The sequence below is a fragment of the Hemitrygon akajei genome, chromosome 17, assembly GCF_048418815.1.
Source record: "Hemitrygon akajei chromosome 17, sHemAka1.3, whole genome shotgun sequence".
Classification (NCBI taxonomy): domain Eukaryota; kingdom Metazoa; phylum Chordata; class Chondrichthyes; order Myliobatiformes; family Dasyatidae; genus Hemitrygon; species Hemitrygon akajei.
The window spans coordinates 71,284,677-71,307,730 of record NC_133140.1 but is presented as its reverse complement, the minus strand read 5'-3'; the positions used below and the strand labels follow the sequence as shown (position 1 = coordinate 71,307,730).

The 23,054-nt window shown below is 45.9% G+C and overlaps 1 protein-coding gene across 1 annotated transcript in view; it reads left to right on the top strand.

Moving 5' to 3' along the window:
* The window catches only part of dusp22a (dual specificity phosphatase 22a), a 201,285-nt gene that overhangs the window by 149,189 nt on the left and 29,042 nt on the right, over positions 1-23,054 (top strand). The window contains exons 6-7 of the mRNA XM_073070362.1: positions 20,612-20,686; positions 20,808-20,979. Coding sequence (XP_072926463.1) covers positions 20,612-20,686; positions 20,808-20,979 — 247 coding nt within the window. The remainder of the gene's footprint in view (positions 1-20,611; positions 20,687-20,807; positions 20,980-23,054) is intronic.

Genomic DNA, 23,054 nt, shown 5'->3' with positions numbered 1-23,054 from the left:
ACCCTTTCAGTCCTGGAATCATTTTCATCAAGTAGCATTTGTTTTTTTTTTATTATAAAATTTTTTTAAATTGAATTTTCAAATAGGTTACAGAAGGAAAAAAAAATTATAAAAAAAATTATCAACCCTTCCCCCCTCCCATTAACCCCTCCCCCCTAACATATCCCTGTAGAAAGAGAAAAAAAAGAGAGAAGAAAAAAGAAAGAAAGAAAGAATGCCTGGATATCAGAAGATCCCCACATGCTCCATGGAGTTCATAATAGCTTTAGTATATATATTTCTTTCTTTCCCCTGATAACCAATAATTTTATCTTCGGAGCATCTATATATTTAATCCTATCTTTTGTAAATAAGGGCACCAAATTTTCAGAAATATTTCATATTTATCTCTTAAATTATAAGTAATTTTTTCAAGTGGAATGCAGCTAAAAATTTCATTCTTCCAACGATCTATACTTAAGTATGAATCCGATTTCCAAGTACCTGCAATAGCCTTTTTGGCTACTGTCAATGCAATTTTTATGAATTCTTTCTGATATTTATTCAGTTTGGATTTCGATTTTATCCCTTCAATATCGCCTAGTAAAAATAATGTTGGATTATGTGGAAGTTGTGTTCCAATAATTTGTTCCAATAAAATTCTTAAATTTGTCCAAAAAGGTTAAGATTAGTGCAATATAATTTTTTACATCAATTATATATTACACCACAAAAAATAAATAAATTAAACCCAAATTTATCTGATCAATGTTTCCGATGTAATCAAGAAATTGGTACTTTTTTACACTCTACTTGATCTTGTTTTAAAATCAAGTAGCATTTGTGGAGCGAGAAGCAGAGTTAATGCTTAATGGTGATTAAAGATAAAGATTGGCTTTATTTGTCACGTGTACATCGAAACATACCGTGAAATGCATTGTATGTGAGAATGTGCTAAGGGCAAGCCCGCAGTGCCACCACGCTTCTGGCGCTGACATAGCTTGCCTGTATAACGCATACATCTTTAGAATGTGTGAGGAAACCAGAGCATGTGGAGGAAACATACATGGTCAGACAGAGAACGTATAAATTCCTTACAGCCAGTGACAGCAATATCTTACAGCAGGCTCTGTAAAATATAATGATAACCACTGTGCTGCCTTCCCACCTTGCCTATCTGCTTATCTGACACTATGTGATAAATTCAAGAGATTCTGCAGATGCTGGAAATCCAGAACAACCCACACAAAGTACTGGAGGAACTCAGCAGGTCAGACAGCATCTAATGAAGGAAATAAACAGTCCACATTTTGGGCTGAGACCCTTCATCGGGACTGAAAGATGGAGGAGAGTTATAAAGGGTACAAGAGGTGAGGGAAAGGGATGGAACGAGAGCTGACAAGCAATAGGGGGTTCCAGGTAAGGAAGAGTCATAGGCGGATGGAGGAGGAGAGATTGGAATGAAGATGTGGCTGGTCCCTAGATTACAAAATAAAATTTACCAGCCTTCTTAGCACGATACCCTCAAACATCCAAATTCACAGCTTTTTAAAGCTTTTATCTAATTGATCAGGTTTTATTAAGTAATTTTTTGATTAATTCTTCTAGGTTTTTTATCTATGCTTATCCCAGTTTCCGTTTTCCAGTGCTCTCTTCTCTTGCCTTATATCTCACATCACTGATAGAGTCCTTTTGCCCTCAGCCCGTGTTTGATGTTGCTGTCATCAGTTCCTGCTCCTGGTCCACTGCTCTCCCCCAACTCCGGCCTGACCCAGATATCAGCATCAGCTTTATTATCACCGACATTTGTTGTGAAATCTGTTGTTTTATGGCAACAGTAAATGCAATACATAAAATATTATGATAAATTACAATAAGAATTACAGATGATATTAAATTAAATTCAATAAGTAGAACATAAGAGAGCAAAAATTATTGAGGTAGTGTTCATGGGTTGGTTCATTGTCTGTTCAGGAATATGATGGTGGAGGGGCAGAAGCTCTTTGTAAAACATTGAGTGTATGTCTGCAGGGTTCCCCTGCACATCTTCCCTGATGATAGTGTATCATCATATATGATGATAGATGATGAGAGAATATCTTGGGTGATGGGAGTCCCAGAATCAGAATCAGGTTTATTATCGACGGTGCATGTCGTGAAATCCATTAACTTAGCGGCAGCAGTACAATACAATACCTAATAAGTATAGAAATAAATAAACAACTCAATTACAGTAAGTATATTAATATGTATATTAAATAGTTAAAATAGTGCAAAAACAGAAATAATATGAAAAATGTGAGGTAGAGTTCATGGGTTCAATGTCCATTTAGAAATCAAAGGGCAGAGGGGAAGAAGCTGTTCCTGAACACTGAGTGTGTGCCTTCAGGCTTCTGTACCTCCTTTCTGATGGTAACCCTGAGAAGAGGGCCTGTCCTGGGTGATGACGGTCCTTAATAATGGACGTCGCCTTTTTGAGGCACCACTTCTTGAAGATATCTTGGATACTGCTGAGGCTAGTACCCATGACAGAGCTGACCAGTTTTACACCTTTCTCTAACTTCTTGCTGTAGCATCCGTAATGGTGGATGCTGCTTTTTTTTTGAGGCATTGCCTTTTGAAGATGGCCTTGATTCTGGAGAGGCTCGTGTCTATGATGGAGCTGGCTGAGTTTGAAACCCTCTGCAGTTTTTTTCTGATCCTGTGTAGTGGTCCGTCCATACCAGACAATGTTGTAACCAGTTAGAATGCTCTTCATGGTACATCTGTAGAAAATTGCTAGAATCTAAGGTGACATACCAAATCTCCTCAAACTCCTAATGAAATATAGCTGCTGGCATGCCTTCTTTGTAAATATAACATAGCCCTACATATAATGGACACATTAAGGCAGGCAAACACAATCTTTTTTTTCTGAAATTGCCTTTTCCATTGTAGAGAAGAACATTCAGCTTAAATAGAAGGCTTAAAGAGCTATATTTAGGTTGTTAATGAGTAATGAAGTGTTTAGGAAACCTGGTTGCCATAAGGCGGACGTATAAATCAAGGACTTCTGCATTGTAAGTTTACGGGAGTTTGATGTCTACAGGAATCCCTGGTTCTTGTCTCAGCCACATGCTGGTTTTCTTCCATCACAAGAACATTTCTTTGGTTTCTTCACTCCGCACCTTCCCAATGCCGCCTCAGTAGGGTTCCACTGTTTACTCAGTTTGATGAACTGCTCACTGGAGCTACCCTCTGATATTCTTTGGAAGTATGAACGCACAGCTACTCAATCCTTAAGCTGTTGAAGTGTTACCTCTGTGGCCATTGTTGGCACAGGTCCATTATTTAACTCATCTTATTGGTGCCAAAAAGAAAAAAAACCTTGGGTAGATTTTTAGCCCACTGCAATCAAAATTACTTAAGAATGAAACACAAGAGATTCTGCAGGTGCTGGAAATCCAGACGAACGCCCACAAAATGCTGGAGGAACTCTGCAGATCAGGCAGCATCCATGGAGAGGAATAAACACAAAGTGTTCTTAGCCCAAAACTTCGATAGTTTATTCCTTCACATAGCTGCTGCCTGACCTGTTGCATTCCTCCAGTGTTTTGTGTGTGTTACTTAAGAGTGAAAAATAAACTGTTAGTTTTTGAAGTGCTGCAAATAGCAAGACAAGTCATGTCTTTTAGCACTGTATCAACAAATTGTTTAATGGTATCCTTGATAACAGAACACAAGGGCTGTCCATTCTTACTTACGCAAACTAGAAAAGTGCAAATAGCATCGTGATTGATTCATAGGGATGAACTATTTGGTCATTGATGACATCCATAAGTGACATTCCCAACTGCGAGTGGGTTGGTCTTTGATTCGTCTCCTAGAAGTATGCTTGATGATATCAAATAGAGCTTTTGTATGAAGATTATGCTGTTTTAATACTAATGTTACAATCAACATGGAAGGTAGAGGGAGATTTTGTTGTAATGATTAGATCTGGAGGAAGTGTGGGACTGATCTGGCAGCCTATTGAGAGTTTGATGGGCTGGGTGGGCACACCTCTACGCCTTAAAGCATGATGATTCTATTCACTAGTAATTAGTGTTGCTCAAGGAAATCATGATTTCTCTGTCCTGTCACATGTTTGGATAGTGGTAACCATACAAATTACACGAGAAGTTTAAAGATTAGCTTTATTAACTTTATTTGTCAAATATACATTGAAAACATCAAAACATACAGTGAAATGCTCGTTAGCCTCAAATCAAATCAATGAGGATTGTGCTGGGCAGTCTGCAAGTATTGCAATCCTTCTAGTGCCAACATAGCTTGCCCATGACTCAGTAACTCTAACCTGCACCTTTCTGGAATGTGGAGGGTAACAGTCGCACCCGGAGGAGAGAGAACGTACAAATTCCTCAGAGGCAGGAATTGAACCCTATTTGATGATCGCCTGTCAGGGTATTTTGCAGCCTTTGAAACTCAATATCAAATTCTACAAGTTCGGGTAACTTGCTAAATTACAGAGCGTTTGTTCTATAATTCGTCCATCAGTGATACTCGTTTAGGTGATCTCTCTTTTTCCGAGCGCCATGGCAGTGTAACGGTTAGCGTGATGCTCTTATAGCTTGAGGTGTTCGAGTTCAGAGTTCAATTCCACTGCCGTCTATAAGAAGTTTGTACGTCCTTCCCATGAGAGCATGGTTTTCCTCTGGGTGCTCCGGTTTCCTCTCACAATCCAAAGACGTACTGGCTCGCAGGTTTATTGGTCTTTGTAAATTGTCCTGTGATTAGGCTAGGGGTAAAGAGGTGGGTTGCTGGGCGGTGTGGCTTGTTGGGCCAGAAGGGCCTGTTCTGTGCTGTATCTCTTAAATGAATTAGCACAGGCTGCACTGCTGGGCAAACCCCACAGCCCTGCATTATGCATATTTCATGTTCCTTTATCCCTGTCCTCACCCTCTAAACTCCCTCATCTTCATTGCTTTTTGTTCCATAACGTCTCTCTCTGACTCTGCCACTAAACTATCAGCCAGGTGACCTCTCCAGCTTAAACTCACAGTAAGTCTAACCTCTCTCTATCGACGATATTCCCCTTGTCCTGTCTTTTCCCCAGTTTTGCTGGAGTTTAAAACTAACTTGTTTCTCCCTTTCCCTCTTCTGATGAAGGGTCGTGGGGTCATAGAGTAATGCAGCTTGGAAGCAGGCCATTCAGCCCATCACACTAGTCCTATTTGCCCATGTCTGGCCCATATCCTTTTAACCCTTTCACATCCATGCACCTATCTAAATGACTTTTGAATGGTGTTATTGGGGCAGCATGGTAGCATAGTGGTTAGCATAGTACTATTACAATGCCAACGACCCGGGTTCATTTCCCGCTATTGTCTATGAGGAGTTTGTACACTCACCCCATGACTGTGCGGGTTTCTGTAAGACCACAAGAGATAGGAGCAGAATTGGGCTATTTGGCTCTTTGAGTCAGGCATTTCATCAAGGCTAATCCATTTTCCCTCTCAGCCCCAGTCTCTAAGACTATAAGATATCGGAGCTAATGGGCTTTAGGACTCCGGCGTCCTCTCAAACCTCAAAGACAAATGGGTTAGTAGGTTTAATGGTGACCTGGGTGTAACTGGGCAACATGAGCTCATTAGATCAGAAAGGCCTGTTACCACACTGTATCTCTAAATAAAATAAAACTAAAATACTTGCCTCAAGCACTGTCTCTGGCAACTCATTCCATAGACACATCACCCTCTGTGTGAAGAAGTTGCCCTTCAGATCCCTTATGATTCTTTTACCTCTGACCGCAATCTATGACCTTTAATCTTTACTTATCCTTCACTCAGAATAAGACAGTGTGTTTATCCAATTTCTTTTTTTTACAATTTTATACACATATTTGGTAGTCTAGTGGATAGTGTAATGCTTTACAGTGTTAGCTGTAGGATTGGGGTTCAGTTCCTGCAGCTGTCAGTAAGGGTTAGTGCGTTCTCTCCACGACCACATGGGTTTCCTCTTGATGCCGTGGTTTCCTCCCACATTGCAAAGATGTATGAGTTAGGGTTAGGAAGTTGTGGGCGTTCCACTTTGGCACAGGAAGCATTGTGACACCTTGCAGGTTGCCCCCAGCACATCTCGGACTGTGTTGGTCCTTGACGCAAAGAACAAGTTTCACTGTATGTTTTGATGTACGTGTGACAAATAAAGCTAATTTCTCTGTCTCTGCAAGGTCACCCCTCAGTTGTTAATGTTCCAAGCAGTAAAGTCCTAGCCTGCCCAACCTCTCCTTATAACTCACCCCCTCAAGTTCTGGCAGCATCCTTGTGAACCTTCTCTGCACGCTTTCCAGTCTAAAGATATCTTTCCTATAGCAGGATGAGCAGGACATCACACAATATTATAAACGAAGTCTAGCAATGTCTTGCACAACTGGAACATAATGTTCCAACTCCTGTACTCAGTTCCCTTTTTGACGAAGGCCAATGTGCCATTCACCTTCTTTCACCACCCTGTCTGCTAATGACATGGCTTTAGTGAGCTATGTATTTGTAGTTGGGCCTTCCACTGAAACATTAACTCTCTTTCTCTTTACCCAGGTGCTGTCTGACCTGCTGAGTGCTTCCAGCATTTTCAGTTCTTGTTACCTTTAAGAAAAATTGGACATTCTCTCTAGGGACCCGCATGTGTCACAATTTACCACAACTTGAGAGGCTGACACTGTTCACTTGTTTGCCTTCAGTTCCGTGACATATTTGAGGGGCCCAGTTTAACCACAGTGCTACATGCATCAATGTTTTTGTCTCCCCAGTATTTTCAATGCGCTCGAAGGAATTCAAGCATATGATGAACTTTCTTTATGTAATTAGCATATTTGCAATAACATTGCAATCCCCAGAGCAAGCAGAATGTTGAATTTGCGTAAATGGTAGAATAGATACATGTTTGTCTTAAAGGGGAAATCAACCCAGGTCATTATATTTTGTTACTGAATAATGATTCTCAAAGATAGGACAGAGAAGTCATAAAGTGAAGTCCTGTGAACAGACGGGTGATTTTGAGGAAACATTGGACATGGACATATAGAAAATAGGAGCAAAATTAATCTCCTTGAGCCTGCTCCATTTTCCCATCTTTCCATGCTCTCCTCTCACAACTACCATTGGGCAGGAGGTACGGGAGCCTTAGGCCCCACACCAGCAGGTCCAGGAGCAGTTCAGCCATCAGGCTCCTGAACTAAGGTGGATAAATCCACTCATCTCAACTCTGAACTGATTCCACAACCTACAGACTCACCTTCATGGGCTCCACATCACATGTTCCCAGTATTATTTATTTATTTATTTGTTTGTTTGCAGAATTTGTCTTCTTTTGCACATTGGTTGTTTATGTACAGTTTTTCATTTCTGTTGTATTTTTTTATTTTCCTGGAAATGAATCTAACAGTAATTTTGTATATGGTGACATATACATACTTGGAAAGTAAATATACTTTGAACTTGAACTTTCAATATGATTATGGTGGATCTTTTGTCTCATTACCACATTCCCACTCTTCCCTTGCAAGCCTTTCATGTCTATAATCTATCAATCTCTTCCTTAAGTATATTCTGTGACTTAGCTGACTTGCCATTTTTTTTTTGGTAGGGAATTCATATCAGGTCACCATCCCTAAGAGAACAAATTGCTCTTCATCTCTGTCTTACCTTCTGTTCTAAGACTGTGACCCCTCATTCGATGACATTGGTAATAGAAGATACCAATGCATTGAACACTACACTATGGTGGAAAGCAGATCGAACTACTGCCTCGTAGTAACATTCAATGGCTTTGAGCCAAACCTCATGTGCTGTCTGTGTGGAGTTTGCATGATCTAAACAATTACTAAAGGGATTAGCTTTATTTATCACTTGTATATTGAAACATTGAAACATGCAGTGAAATGCATCAATTTTGTCATATCAACTCAGCAGGGATTACGTTAGGCAGCCTGCCAAGTGTTGCCAGTCTTCTGGTGCCAACATAGCATGTCCATAACTCACCAGCCCTGACCTGTACCTCTTTGGAATGTGGAGGAAACCAGAGCATCTGGAGGAAACCCACACAGTCATGGGGAGAACATACAAACTCCTTAGAGGCAGAGGTGGCAATTGAACTCAGATCACTGAAAGCTGGCACAGTAAAGTATTGCACTAACTGCTACGCTAGTGTTCCAGACCTTAATTTCTGCTGAGTAATTTGGCTTCCCGCTGATGTGTTGGTTTGTTAATCGGCTGACGGAATGATACATCTTGTGAAGCGCTCAGACACATCATCAGTGACGTAACCCGGGATCACAGGGTGCTTTGGGTCTTCCACCATCAGACACCCTTGCCTGGGCGAGCCGGCCGGGGTTGACCAGGCCCTGGCTTGTGTCTGAGTAGCATTCTACCACGGGTCACTCCTCCTGATCCACAGCCATCTCGAGGCTCGCTCTGTTACCCCTGTGGAGCTCCTGATGGCTTTCCTCTTTTGAGCTCCTGAGATGCCCGTCTGGCTGTAGCCTCGGCAGAGGGTTTGACCACCAAGCCCTGTGCAGCCCATCTCCCTGAGCATACAGTGTGCCCGCCACCCCTTGCTGCAGCCCACCTCCCTGAGCATACAGTGTGCCCGCCACCCCTTGCTGCAGCCCACCTCCCTGAGCATACAGTGTGCCCGCCACCCCTTGCTGCAGCCCATCTCCCTGAGCATACAGTGTGCCCGCCACCCCTTGCTGCAGCCCACCTCCCTGAGCATACAGTGTGCCCGCCACCCCTTGCCGCAGCCCATCTCCCTGAGCATACAGTGTGCCTGCCACCCCTTGCTGCAGCCCACCTCCCTGAGCATACAGTGTGCCCGCCACCCCTTGCTGCAGCCCACCTCCCTGAGCATACAGTGTGCCCGCCACCCCTTGCTGCAGCACTCCTCCCTGAGCATACAGTGTGCCCTCCACCCCTTGCTGCAGCCCACCTCCCTGAGCATACAGTGTGCCCGCCACCCCTTGCTACAGCTCACCTCCCTGAGCATACAGTGTGCCCGCCACCCCTTGCTGCAGCCCACCTCCCTGAGCATACAGTGTGCCCGCCACCCCCTGCTGCAGCCCACCTCCCTGAGCATACAGTGTGCCCGCCACCCGTTGCTGCAGCCCACCTCCCTGAGCATACAGTGTGCCCGCCACCCTCTGCTGCAGCCCACCTCCCTGAGCATACAGTGTGCCCGCCACCCGTTGCTGCAGCCCACCTCCCTGAGCATACAGTGTGCCCGCCACCCCTTGCTGCAGCCCATCTCCCTGAGCATACAGTGTGCCCGCCACCCCTTGCTGCAGCCCACCTCTCTGAGCATACAGTGTGCCCGCCACCCCTTGCTGCAGCCCATCTCCCTGAGCATACAGTGTGCCCGCCACCCCTTGCTGCAGCCCACCTCCCTGAACATACAGTGTGCCCGCCACCCCTTGCTGCAGCCCACCTCCCTGAGCATACAGTGTGCCCGCCACCCCTTGCTGCAGCCCACCTCCCTGAGCATACAGTGTGCCCGCCACCCCTTGCTGCAGCCCACCTCCCTGAGCATACAGTGTGCCCGCCACCCCTTGCTGCAGCCCACCTCCCTGAGCATACAGTGTGCCCGCCACCCCTTGCTGCAGCCCACCTCCCTGAGCATACAGTGTGCCCGCCACCCCTTGCTGCAGCCCACCTCCCTGAGCATACAGTGTGCCCGCCACCCCTTGCTGCAGCCCACCTCCCTGAGCATACAGTGTGCCCGCCACCCCTTGCTGCAGCCCACCTCCCTGAGCATACAGTGTGCCCGCCACCCCTTGCTGCAGCCCACCTCCCTGAGCATACAGTGTGCCCGCCACCCCTTGCTGCAGCCCACCTCCCTGAGCATACAGTGTGCCCGCCACCCCTTGCTGCAGCCCACCTCCCTGAGCATACAGTGTGCCCGCCACACCTTGCTGCAGCCCACCTCCCTGAGCATACAGTGTGCCCGCCACCCCTTGCTGCAGCCCACCTCCCTGAGCATACAGTGTGCCCGCCACACCTTGCTGCAGCTCACCTCCCTGAGCATACAGTGTGCCCGCCACCCCTTGCTGCAGCACTCCTCCCTGACCATACAGTGTGCCCGCCACCCCTTGCTGCAGCCCACCTCCCTGAACATACAGTGTGCCCGCCACCCCTTGCTGCAGCCCACCTCCCTGAACATACAGTGTGCCCGCCACCCCTTGCTGCAGCTCACCTCCCTGAGCATACAGTGTGCCCGCCACCCCTTGCTGCAGCCCACCTCTCTGAGCATACAGTGTGCCCGCCACCCCTTGCTGCAGCCCACCTCTCTGAGCATACAGTGTGCCCGCCACCCCTTGCTGCAGCCCACCTCCCTGAGCATACAGTGTGCCCGCCACACCTTGCTGCAGCCCACCTCTCTGAGCATACAGTGTGCCCGCCACCCCTTGCTGCAGCACTCCTCCCTGACCATACAGTGTGCCCACCACCCCTTGCTGCAGCCCACCTCCCTGAGCATACAGTGTGCCCGCCACCCCTTGCTGCAGCTCACCTCCCTGAGCATACAGTGTGCCCGCCACCCCTTGCTGCAGCACTCCTCCCTGACCATACAGTGTGCCCGCCACCCCTTGCTGCAGCCCACCTCCCTGAGCATACAGTGTGCCCGCCACCCCTTGCTGCAGCCCACCTCCCTGAGCATACAGTGTGCCCGCCACCCCTTGCTGCAGCCCACCTCCCTGAGCATACAGTGTGCCCGCCACCCCTTGCTGCAGCCCACCTCCCTGAGCATACAGTGTGCCCGCCACCCCTTGCTGCAGCCCACCTCCCTGAGCATACAGTGTGCCCGCCACCCCTTGCTGCAGCACTCCTCCACCAAGTCTTGGCACTTTGTCTTTTCCCTTTCATAGGCCTCCTCTCTCCGGTCTTCCCAGGGAACGGTCAGCTCCAACATGACCACCTGTCTAGATGTCTGACAGCAGCCCTATGTTTGGCCTAAGCATGGTCGAGGAGATGTGTTTAGGGAATCTGAGCTGTTTCCCTAGGCCAACTCTCAATTGCCGGTCCTTTGCTATTCCTAGAAGGCTGGCAGATGTCTTGGGTTGGATTTGAGCCTTTTCCCCTGCCTTAATAAAAGCAATTGCTTGCTTTACTGGACAACGGTGTTTGGCTTGGGCGAAGGCTATGCACAAGGTGGCCGCCACTGTCTTCAGCACCTGGCTGATGAGACAATGATAATGCCCCTTCCCCCCGGGCTTTTGGGCAGCAGCTGATGATATGCTTCAGTGTCTTCTTCCCTCGGCATAGGGGGCATGGTGAACTACATATACCTGTCTGGACTGCTCCTGTGGCTCCTCCCACAGACCCACTGCTGACTGCTCCTGTGGCTCCTCCCACAAACCCCTGTATAAAGGCGATTGAGGCCTGAGCCTACCCTCATTCTCCAGGATGTAGTGTTGTTCATTCTTCCAGTCAATAAAAGCTGATACCTCGCTTCTTACGTCTCAGAGTGAGTTATTGATGGTGCATCAAGGGGCATGGTGGTATAAGTTATCCTTGGTATAGGTAAGTGCCGAAAGAATCAAAAGAAGATTGATGGGCATGTGGAAGAAATAAGTTGTAGAATATAGGGAAATAAGGACTGGGAGTAGGACTAATGGGATTGCACTGTTTGGAGCTGACATGAATCTAGTGGGAAGAAAGGCCTCTTTCTTTCTCATTGTAATTAAAAACCATCCTCCTCAAAGGAGAATCTCTGTCACTTCTGGTAAACTGCAGTTCCCTCAGTTCATTGCAAATATCAGCATGAGTAAGGTGAGGTCTTCAATATTTAAAAAATATTTTTACAGATGCTGCCTGACCTGCAGAGTTTTTCCAGCCGTTTCCATTCTTATATGTGGATGAAAGTACTTGTTTGCTCTGTAGCTGATTTAGGACCATAAGATAATAAGAGTAGAATTAAGCCATCCAGCCCATCAAGTTTGCTTCACCATTCCACCATGCCTCATTTATTACCCCTCTCAACAGTATTCTTCACCTGCTTCTCATAACCTTTGACACACTTTCTAATCAAGAACCTATCAAGCTTCACTTTAAATATACCCATTAACTTGGCCTCCACAACCATCTGTGGCAAGGAACTCCACAGATTCACCACCCTCTGGCTACAGAAATTCCTCCTCATTTCTGTTCTACAGGGATGTCACTTGGAGACACAACCCTCTGGCGGAGGATTTGCTTGCTCCCTACAAACGTGCACTTGCTGCTCTGTGAGACAATGAGCAATTTCCACAGCTGTGGAAGTCCATAGTTCAGTGGGGCCTATTCAATGCTCCCATTAATTGGAGACTATGATATTGGAAATGCACAGCCGGCATTGATGAATCCTTGAGACCTCTGCTGCACTCTGGAAACCTTTAGGTTCCTGGGCTAGGGAAAACAATCTGCTTAGTTTAAGTTTTGTTCTGCTTCTTTCCTGCTGGCTCTTTTGAACTATCTATCCATCCTTGTCCGGGTATTCTGCCTCCATGAGGTTCAGATTACAGGGAGCTCTTCTCCAGGTACCACAGATAAGACATACGGTAGGAGCAGAATTCGGCCATTTGGCCTGTGGAGTCCGCTCCACCATTCCAACATGGATGATTTATTGTCCCTCTCAAACGATTCTCCTGCCTTCTCCCCATAACCTTTGACACCCTCTCTAACCACAAACCTTCCGCTGGCTGTCTGTGGCAATGAATTCCATAGATTCACCATCCTTTACTTCCTCATCTCTGTTCTAAAGGGATGACCTTCTATTTTGAGGTTGTGCCTCCAGGTCCTAGATTTTCCCACCATAGGAAACACATCCATTCTACCCAAGTCTTTCCACATTTGATAGGTTTCGATAAGTACTACCCTCGTTCTTCTAAACTCCAGCGAGTACAGGCCCAGAGCCACCAAACACTCCTCATACATCAACCTTTTAATTTCCAGGATCATGGGGATGGGTTGTCAGGGAGGCGAGAAAAATCTTTGAACTCAAAAAGATAATATTTTCCACAGATGAGGAAGGAAATAAAATTTGTTTGTTATGCTACATATACCATAAGCGTAATTTGGGATCAATTGCCTCAAGAAATTGAAGGGGTGCTGGCAGATGCAGATGCATTAGGAATGTTTAATGGATGTTAGAAAAGTTCAACTTCAAGTTTAATTGTTATTCAACCATGCACAGGAATACAACCAATCGAAACACCATTCCTCTGCTGCCAAGGTGCAAAACACAGTCATACAGAGCACGTGTAATTATGATAGCAGCAAAACGTACAGTTACAAAATACATATCAGTTAGGTTCCTGAGAGTCATGGCCTGTAGATTGATGCTTGTCTTACTGGGAGTGAACACTGGAGGGCAGCACTGACAGGATGGGCCAGCCCCCAACCCAGTATGGAATCTGGGATTCTCCTTCACCGGCGACTGCAAAGGGCAACCTGATGCACGAGGGTCTTGACTGTGCAACAAGAGAGGCAACGCAGCACCCCTGCTGTTGGTTTCTCCAATGAACCAGTGAATCGGAGTCGCAGCATCTTACAGCACCGACGTCCAACAGGGTCTTTCTTGCGATCACGAGAAACGTGACAAAACCGATTATTTCCACCATTTGTTGGATTGTGCACCGCCTGGGAGGCTGAAGCAAGCGCACCAAGTCCAGCAGCTCGCTAGTGGGGGAAAATGGAGGAGTATGTGGGAATAGAACATAGAGTAGGTTAAAAGGTCAGCACAACATTGTGGGCCGAAGGGTCTGTACTGTGTTTAATGTTTTATGAATTGAGTGTTGGGGTCAGGGGGAGGGGGCTGTAATGGATAAGGAAGGGCAGAAAATGTAAGATACAGGAATATAAATCTCATCACTTAGAACATAATATTTACCCATGGAGTTAACTTCATATACTGTGAGGAATTACTGCAGCATCATTACCAAGATCAAACTATGCAATTGCTCTAGTTAAGTCAGCAAATTTAAATAATACCGCCTTTGGGTAATTATTTTATTGTCGCTCTGTCAGAGTCGCTGCAGCCTTCTTTCAATTGCTTTTTGTGTAAAAGTGCACTTTGAGATGACTGGCAGATTAAGGTACTCCACGATTGTGTCAGTAGTTACAGCTGAAAACACATGTCATTGCTTAACTCCAGAGATTATCCCCAGAGATGGTCATTATCTGACCTCATCAAGGAACAGAGAAAACACCGAAATTCCAGCCCAGCAACCAGTGTCAGGTTCAGCCGCAGCTTTCAGATCGATTTTCAACGATGCCGAGGCAGTTATACAAAATAAGTAATACAGTAACACACACAAAATGCTGGAGGAGCTCAGCAGGTCAGGCAGCATCCTTGCAGAGGAATAAAGGGCTGATGTTTTGGTCCAAGACCCTTTATCAGGACTGTTTATGTTACTCTGGATTTCCAAAATCTGCAGAATCTCTCGTTAACATTCTTAATAGGATATGAAATTTCCCCATGTGATAGCATAATTGTGGAGGAAAGCCTTATACATTCTAATGGTATAACTTTGATATATTAATAATTTTATTAATAGGAAACAGAAAGCCATGTGATTATGTGAAACTTAATTTGTCATTAGCATTTTCTAGCCTTGTAGCTCTTGAGTGGTAGTTGATAGTTTACAGAAGAGATTAGGTTCACAAGTTTAGAGGATTTTTGATTTTGTGCCACCTTTGGAATCTGTGGTGGTAAAAGATTCTTAGCTGTAAGTAAGGCTATTTATTTCTATTGCCAATTTCTTTAGAATATTGCTGGCAGCATAACCTTCGAGGAACAGTTGTGGCATGGGCAGTAAATGATGCACTTGTCACTACTGATACTGTACATAGCAAAATGAAGTCCTTGCCCACTGGGCTCAGTAACTATAAGACCATAAGATATAGGAGCAGAATTAGGCCATTTGGCCCATCGAGTCTGCTCTGCCACTTCATAATGGCTGGTCCATTATTCCTCTCAGTCCTGATCTCCTGCCTTCTCCCCATATCCCTTCAAGCCCTGACCAATCAAGAATCTATCAATCTTTGCCTTAGATATTTGTAAAGAGTAGGCCTCCACAGCTGCCTCTGGCAACGAATTCCACAGGTTCACCACTCTGGCTAAAGTACTGTGCAATGTCAATAAAAAGTCAAAATGCAGTTAAAACTAAGGGCCTGTTTTCCACAATTGGCAAAGGGCGATTAAAAATCTAGAAGACTTCCATGTTATGGTGTCTCCATGCTGAAGTACTGCCAAAGGGGAACAGTGCAGTGTATTTCCAAAGAGCCTATTTTGCATTTTGTACATTGTGCAATTTATGAAAGTGGGGTAATTTGCTGCATCACGCCCATAAAGTTCCACGGAGAGTTAAGATTCAAAATTCAAAGATTCAATGTACATTTATTATCAAAGCATGTGTACAGCCCTGAGGTTTGTCCTCCCCCAGGCAGCCATGAAACAAAGGAACTCCATGGAACCCATTAAAAAAAAACTAAACTCCCAGCACGCGAATAAAAAACAAATTGCGCAAATGGGAAAAAAATGAGTGAAGAACACATAAAATATCAAACATCAAGCCAGGAGTGCAGTAGTATTCAAGCAACACACACAAAATGCTGGAGGAACTCAGCAGGCCAGGCAGCGTCTGTGGAAAAGAGTACAGTTGACGTTTCAGGCCGAGACCCTGCAGTAGTATTCAGTTCAGTGCCAGGCCGCAGGGCCTTTTTTAACCAAAGCACCCCAGCCCGCATCAGGCTTCCTCATGAAAGGTGGTTACCGAGTGTAAGATCCATTTCATGCTTATGGTACTGTAGCCTTGGGGGTTATGGTATTGTAAGTATGTGTAAAAGTACTCTTTAAAAATCATGAACATTTTTGCCTCCACTGCCCCTTCAGATAGTAAATTTCAGCTTTCCATCACCATCTGAGTAAGACAAAGGTTCTTGTCAACTGTCCTCATTTAACCAATTGTCAGTGGTTATTGACCATGTTGGAAATGGACATGGCACAAAAGTTGCTGGAAAGGTACAGTACTGTGTGAAAGTCTTAGGCATATAATCATCTTGTCATCGGCATCTGTACGTCTCGAGAGACGATGGTGTAACACTTTTCTGACGGACCTTGGGGTTGTAGATGGGGTTATTTGTACTTTCTTGTGTATCCCTGCTCTAGAGTAACAGCCTCGTTCACGGCAGCTGCAGGTGAAGGAGGGAAGTGCTCTGGGTGATGTAGCTCTGGCTTTTCTGCTGGCTCTCTTGTCCATGAGCATGTTGGTCCTTGCTATCTCAGCACGTTGTGCACCGCTTTTGATTGTGGTCCTCCATGCTGTCCGGTCTTCAACTGTTTCCTCCCACGTGCGGTGGTCGATGCCTGCCAGCTTCATGTCGCACTTGCAGACATTACTGTAGCAGAGGCATGGTCTTCCTCGTGGGCAGTAACCCTTACTCAGCTCGCCATACAGCATGTCCTTGGGAATGCGTCCCTGGTCTTCCAGTTTGACATGGCCCAATCATCTGAGGCGTCTGTGGCTGAGTAGTGTGTGGATGCTGGAGGTGTCAGCCCACTGCAGAACCTCTGTGTTGGTGATCCTGTCCTGCTGGATTTGCAAGATGTGCCTAAGGCAGTGTAGGGGGAAGGAGCTTGGCCTCTTCTCTTGGTTAATGTATTGTGTCCAAGCCTCGCTTGCATAGAGGAGTGTCCTGACCACACATGCCTGGTACACACGCAGCTTGCTCTTTGTCAGCTGTCTGTTGTTCCACACTCTCTTGATCAGTCTGGCCATGGCAGCTGCAGCTTTGGCAATCCAGCTGTTCACCTCTGCTTTGATGGACAGGGAGCTGGTGATGGTTGACCCAGGAGAAGTGAAGGAGTCAACTACATCAAGAGAGCAACTATCCATGGTGATTTCTGGCAGAAATTCTGCTCCGTGAACCATGATGTTTGTCGTCTTCAGACTGATGGTTAACTCATACCCCTTGCAGGCGTGGGAGAAGCGGTTAATCAGTTGTTGGAGTCCGCCTTCAGTGTGTGACATCAATGCTGCATCATCAGCAAACAGCATCTCGTGGATGAGGGCTGTCCTAACTTTGGTCTTGGAGCACAAGCAACCGATGTTGAACAGCTTGCCGACAGTTCTTACATGAAGGTAGCTGTCTTCAGTGCAGTCTGCAAAAGCATAGTGAAGGAGCACGGAGAAGAAGATGCCAAAGAGGGTCGGTGGCAAGACACACCTTATTTCACTCTGCTGCTCACTGGAGAGGCATCAGAAGTTGCTCCGTTGAAGCAGACAATGCTGTGCAGTCTTGGGGGGGGGGGCAGCCAATCTTTAGCAGGAGCTTGACTACCCCATTTCTGCTGACAAGGTTGAACACTTTGGTCAGACCAATGAAGGCTGTGTACACTGGCTTCTGCTGACGAGGTCGAAGACCTTGGCCAGATCAATGAAGGCTGTGTACACTGGCTTCTGCTGATGAGGTCGAAGACCTTGGCCAGATCAATGAAGACTGGGTACACTGGCTTCTGCTGCTCTCAACACTTCTCCTGCAGCTGGCCCAGTGAGAAGTTCATGTCCACTGTAGACGTGCCTGCTCCAAACCCACACTGGGACTTTGGGTAGACTCTGGATGCAAGGCTCCGAAATCATGCCAAGACGATGTGGGCGAACACTTTCCCCACAATACTAAGCAGAGAGATGCCACGGTAGTTGTAGCAATCACTATGGTCACCCTTGTTCTTGTACAGTGTGACAATCTTGGCATCTCGCACGTGGCCTTTCTCCCAGCAAAGACATAGAAAAGCAGCAAAGCAGGCTTCCTGCTCATCAGAACTTTGGGGGAATTCCGCCTTTCCCTGGGGTTCCCACTTGTGAGACAGTTGATGGTTTTGCTGAGATCTTCCATAATTGGCAACGCATCAAGCTCTTCCATGACTGGCAAGTCAGACATTGCCTCCAGGGCAGTTTCAGTCACCAAGTTCCGGGTTGCGTACAGCTGCAGGTAGTGCTCGACCCAACATTCGAGCTGCTTGCTCTGGACTATGATCAGTACTCCACTTTTCAACTTCAGTGGGGCTGTCTTGGTGGCTGCGGGGCCTGTTGCTGACTTGATACCATCAAACGTCCCTCTTGCATTCCTGCTGTCGGTGGGCAATTGGATTTTGCTGCATAAATTCAGCCAGTAGCTGTTTGCACAACGTCGAGCGATTCGCTGTGCCTTGTTTCTAGCAGCTCTGAGTGCATCGCGTGTGCTGGTGCAGGAGGTTTGCTTGTAGGCCAGCGGGGCTTTTCTCTTGGCCTCGGTCACTTGCTCCATTTCTTCCCAGTGCACTTCGTACCAGTCTGCGTTCTTGTGCTCCTTTTTCCCAAATGGTGTTCTGGCTGAGGTGTAATGGCATCACAGAGTTGCGACCACTTGGAGACAATAGAGGTACTGTCACCAGAACCATTCCTCATTGCAGCTTCAAAGGCATCTGTGAATTTCTGTACACTGTCAGAGTTCGCTGTACAGCAGGCGTTGATGCGAGATCAGCCCTTAGTCTTGGAATGATGGAGCCCCCTTTGGTGTTAGCCCCACTCTGCAGACAACAAGGGAGCGGCCTGTCTCGCAGTCTGCACTGTGGTACCTGCGAGTGGCAAGGACACCGTTCAGGTCCCTGCACCTGGTTTTGATAAAGTTGAACTGATGCCGGTGGTGGGACTGTGGGTGCCTTCAGGAGGCCTTGTGCTATTCCTTACACTGAAAATACGTGTTGGTGATGCACAGTTCATGATGGCAGCACAACTCTAGCAGTCTCTGCCCGTTCTCGTTCGTCTTGGCAACGCCATGATGGCCAAGGCAAGAAAGCTATGCTTCGTGGTCAATGCCAACCCTAGCACTGAAGTGTCAACAGGTACAATCCTTCGGTGCTTGGGATTCTAGATATTGCCCCGTCCAGGGCCTTGTAGTACTGGTCGTTGGCCTCTGTGGAGAACAAAGTGTTGGGACACAGATGCTCAGGAGGTTTGTGGTTCGGAAAGCGACGATAAGCAGAAAGCAAGGATCATTTCTGTTCTGCTTGTTGGTGGTTTCATGGTGGCGATGATAGAGTTCTTCACTGCAAAACCAACCCCGTACTGCCTTGGCTCTTCATGAGCAAAACCCTGCCAAAAGAAGGTGTAATTGGACTCTCTGATGGAACTGTTATCTGCCGAACCGGTCTCCTGGAGGCAGGCAATGTTGATGTTCAGCCCAGTGAGCTCCCTGTAATGACAGCTGCTTTGTGGGCATTGTCGATCTGTAGGAGGTCGTCAGTCAGTCCGGGACATGTGGTCGGATGTTCCAGCTTGCGAGGCGAAGAGCTGGCAGCTTCCTAGTTTTAATCCTTATGCCTGGCGCGGACTCACAGCCTGCTTGTCGAGGTGAACTCTGAGCCCCACTCACCCAGTGAGGCAGGCAGGCAGTGGTGGGGTGGCACCTTACTGGCTGGGGGGCTGCCCAACTTGAGGCAGGCGGTAGCTGTCCAGTGAGAACCCATAATCTCTTCCACCATCAGAAGTGGTCCCTTGTGCCAGTTGGATGAGCTTATAATGGGTAACTGCCACTTCCTGTGTTGTGACTATACCTTGCAACTTCGCTACAGTGTCCCCTCCACAGTGGCACAAGGGGATATGGAGGTCTTGGGCTGCCCTGATGTCAAGAGCATCTGCTCAGCATTGCTGGCAGAGCCCAAAGGAAAGGAAGAGCCAATACACAGCTGCAGGAGTTGCCGGAAGGTGATGTAGTAAGCAATCCATCTTAGGACTCCACTCCGGATTTCCTGTAGGCTTTACTCCCATAGTCTTTGCTTTTCCCAAGGCAGTGTGACTATTTACCCATAGCTTTGATGGTGCCGCTGGTGATGATTCCTTTGGCTGTTCCTCCATAGCCTCTGGAAATGATACTAATTTCATTGAGATTTGGTCCAGTAATCATCAACTGCTAGAGTATACACATGCCTTAGACTTTTGCACAGTACTGTCGTAATCTTATATATTGCACTGTACTTCTGCAAAAAAAAACTAATTTCATGACATATGTGAGTGACGATCAACCTGATTCCGATATGAGTCTCCATATCGACTGGAAGGGGGCAGGGAGAGGGAAATCATGGTTGGGAAAAGGGGAAGGGAGAGGGGAGGGAGTGGAAAGCACTCTACAATGATCGATAAACCAACTGTTTGGAATCAAATGCCCTTGCCTGGTGACGCGGGGCTGGGTGTGGCACCTGTCCCACATCTCTACCTCAGCGCTCCACCCTCACCATTCCCAACCTCCTTTGCAAACACCGGATTTACCAACTCACTCTTCCGCTCCACATTGACAAATACGGTACTGTGCAAAAGTTATAGGCACCCTCGCTATATATAGATCTAAGACCTTTACACAGTACTGTAAAAATAGTGAGATAGTGTTATAGTGTTCATGGCTGATTCATTGTCTGTTCTGAAATCTAATTCTATTCTTGTAATGAGATTACTAGAACTTTATACTGTACTATAGTGCAGATTATCAAGTATTTTAAAAGCTTCTGGGCTAACTCTTCTCTTCATCTATTCTGCATCTCTTGTGTGTGAAAAATAAAGTAATGCTTCGCTGATTTATATTTTTAGGATACAATACTTTAAGGAATGTATCAAGTTTATCCATGAAAGTCGAATTCACGGTGGAGGATGCATTGTCCATTGGTAGGTGCCATGTCAGTTATTTCTCAATCCATGCTTGCTTTGTTTTCTTCATGTAATGTTACGTTAAGGCGTATTATTCAGCATCTTTCTCTTTATCATCCCACTGCTCCTCGCGGCACAGCTTGGCTGGAGTGTCACGCAGCACAACCATGGTGGTGGCTTACCTCATGACGGTGACTGATTATAGCTGGGAGGAGTGTTTGTTCGCAGTGAAGTCTGTCCGATCGTATGCCAACCCAAACATTAGCTTCCAGCAACAGCTCCAAGAGTTCGAGGCAACTCTTGTAAAAGAGGTGAGCATAACGTGGGGACCAATGAACTGGCATCTCTGAGGGCAGAAAATGTGATGGAAGTCAGATGTTGTCTATGAATTTGTGTGCCTTTTTATGTACATTATAATGCACATCAGTAAGTAATCGTTGGAAAACATGGATAATACTGCTTCATTCAATCATTGTAAAAGAACTGTCAGAGGGAAAAAGGACTTAATGCACTTAGTTTACCTTCAACTATGCTTCCAGTTAACAATGGAAAATAAATGCAGATGCTGAAAATCTGAAATAAAAACAGAAAATGTTGGAAACACTCAGCAGGTCAGGCTGCATCTGTGGAAGCAGAAACAGGGTTGTTGCTTAGGTCAAAGACAACTGGAAGAGAGGGAAAAGAACAAGATAATTTTATGTTGCAGCAAAGGCTAGGAAGAGATCAATGAGGTAAAGGGAATGTTTGATAGGGTGAAGTCAGGATTACCTAGGGGTAAGTTTTAGAGGTTACCTACCTGATCGGTTAATGTGGGCAGTTAGAAAGAAAAAGCTGACACAATTCTATGGGATGGGGGAAAAGGAGAGTGAGAATACAGCCAAAGGGACACAAAATGGTGGAAAAGCGGGACTCTAGTACATACTCAACTGGTCATGCGGTATTAATGGAGAACGAAAATCTGAGCAACTATTGGAGATGAAAACCTGACGGGTAGAGAAAGTGAGTTAGCTGAAGTCACAGGGATTGATATCAATACCAGAAAGTTGCAATGTGCGCAAGCAGAAGATGAGTTGCTGCCCCTTAGGCTAACCTTGGCCTCATTGGTAGTGCAGGAGCCCACAGGTAGACCAGAGTGGAAATGGGATGCAGGATTAAAGTGGCAGTCAATAGGAAGTCCAGGATTGCCTATATGGACTAATCTTAGATCTCTAGCAAAGGAGTCATCCAATCTCTACTTGGTTTTCCCAGTGTAGAGAAACCCCATTTTGATCAGCAAATGCTGTACACTAGATTGGAAAAAGTACAAGTGAATCATTGCTTCATTTGGAAGGACAGTTTATATTCTGGGATGATGGGAAGGGAGGATCTGAAATGGCAGGGGTAGCATCTCCTATGATCCATGGAAAAGTGCTGGAAGAAAGGGAGTGGCTGGTGGATCAGGAACTTGTGAAGAAAGTGGATCCCTTTGAAATGCTGAAAGGAAAGTTGAGGGTAAGTTATGCTGGGTGGTGGAATCTTGTCGAAGCTGGCAGAAGTTGCAAATGATGATCCAATGAATGCGGACACTGGAGGGACAGAAGGTGAGCCTTATGAAATTCTGCTGTTGCTCTATCCTGGAGTGGAGGGATGAATCCAGCGGTTAGGAAAATAAAAGAGCTTACTTTGAACTTTGATATATGATCAAAACCTCTCTCTGCTTTGGAGAAATCGGAAAAATGGGAATATCTAAACAGGGTGTGATCTCGGACCCATGATATCACAGATCTTCTCTGTTTTCTCTAAATACCTCCCTTCACACCCTCTACAGTTTAAAACTAACTCTCTTCTCTCTTCCAATTCTGAAGTGCCTTCAACCTGAAGTATTGAAATTTCCATAGATGTTGCCCAACCTGCTAAGTTTTTCCTGCATTGTCTGTTTTTATATCCCAAGTAATGGAGATTCTAATCAAAGATGCAAACATTTTGTTTTAATTGATCTAACCAACACCTGGCACTTTGAACTTTGAACTTGTACAATCCGTGATACAGTGTGATGTAGCAATGCCTCAATCAAACACAGTTGGAAATTGACTACATCTTTTTGGCACTATTTTACAGAAAGGCTCAGAAAAAAATATTGCAAATTTATGAGGATTTTAAGCAATGTGATCAACATGACGATATTGTTTTTGTAGAATAAGTAGACATAAAACATTCTTTGCATACAAATACTATACATTAAATTCTGTTTAAGGTCTCCACTAAGATCTCAAAGATGGCCGACTGGCTCCAGATTCCTGAATATAGCTTTTGTGTTCAACTTTCACTGAGTACTAATGTATTAATTAAGCCAGGAAGCCAATGTTTGAATTCAGTAAAGGGCAGCTTTCTGTGGATTATTTAACCT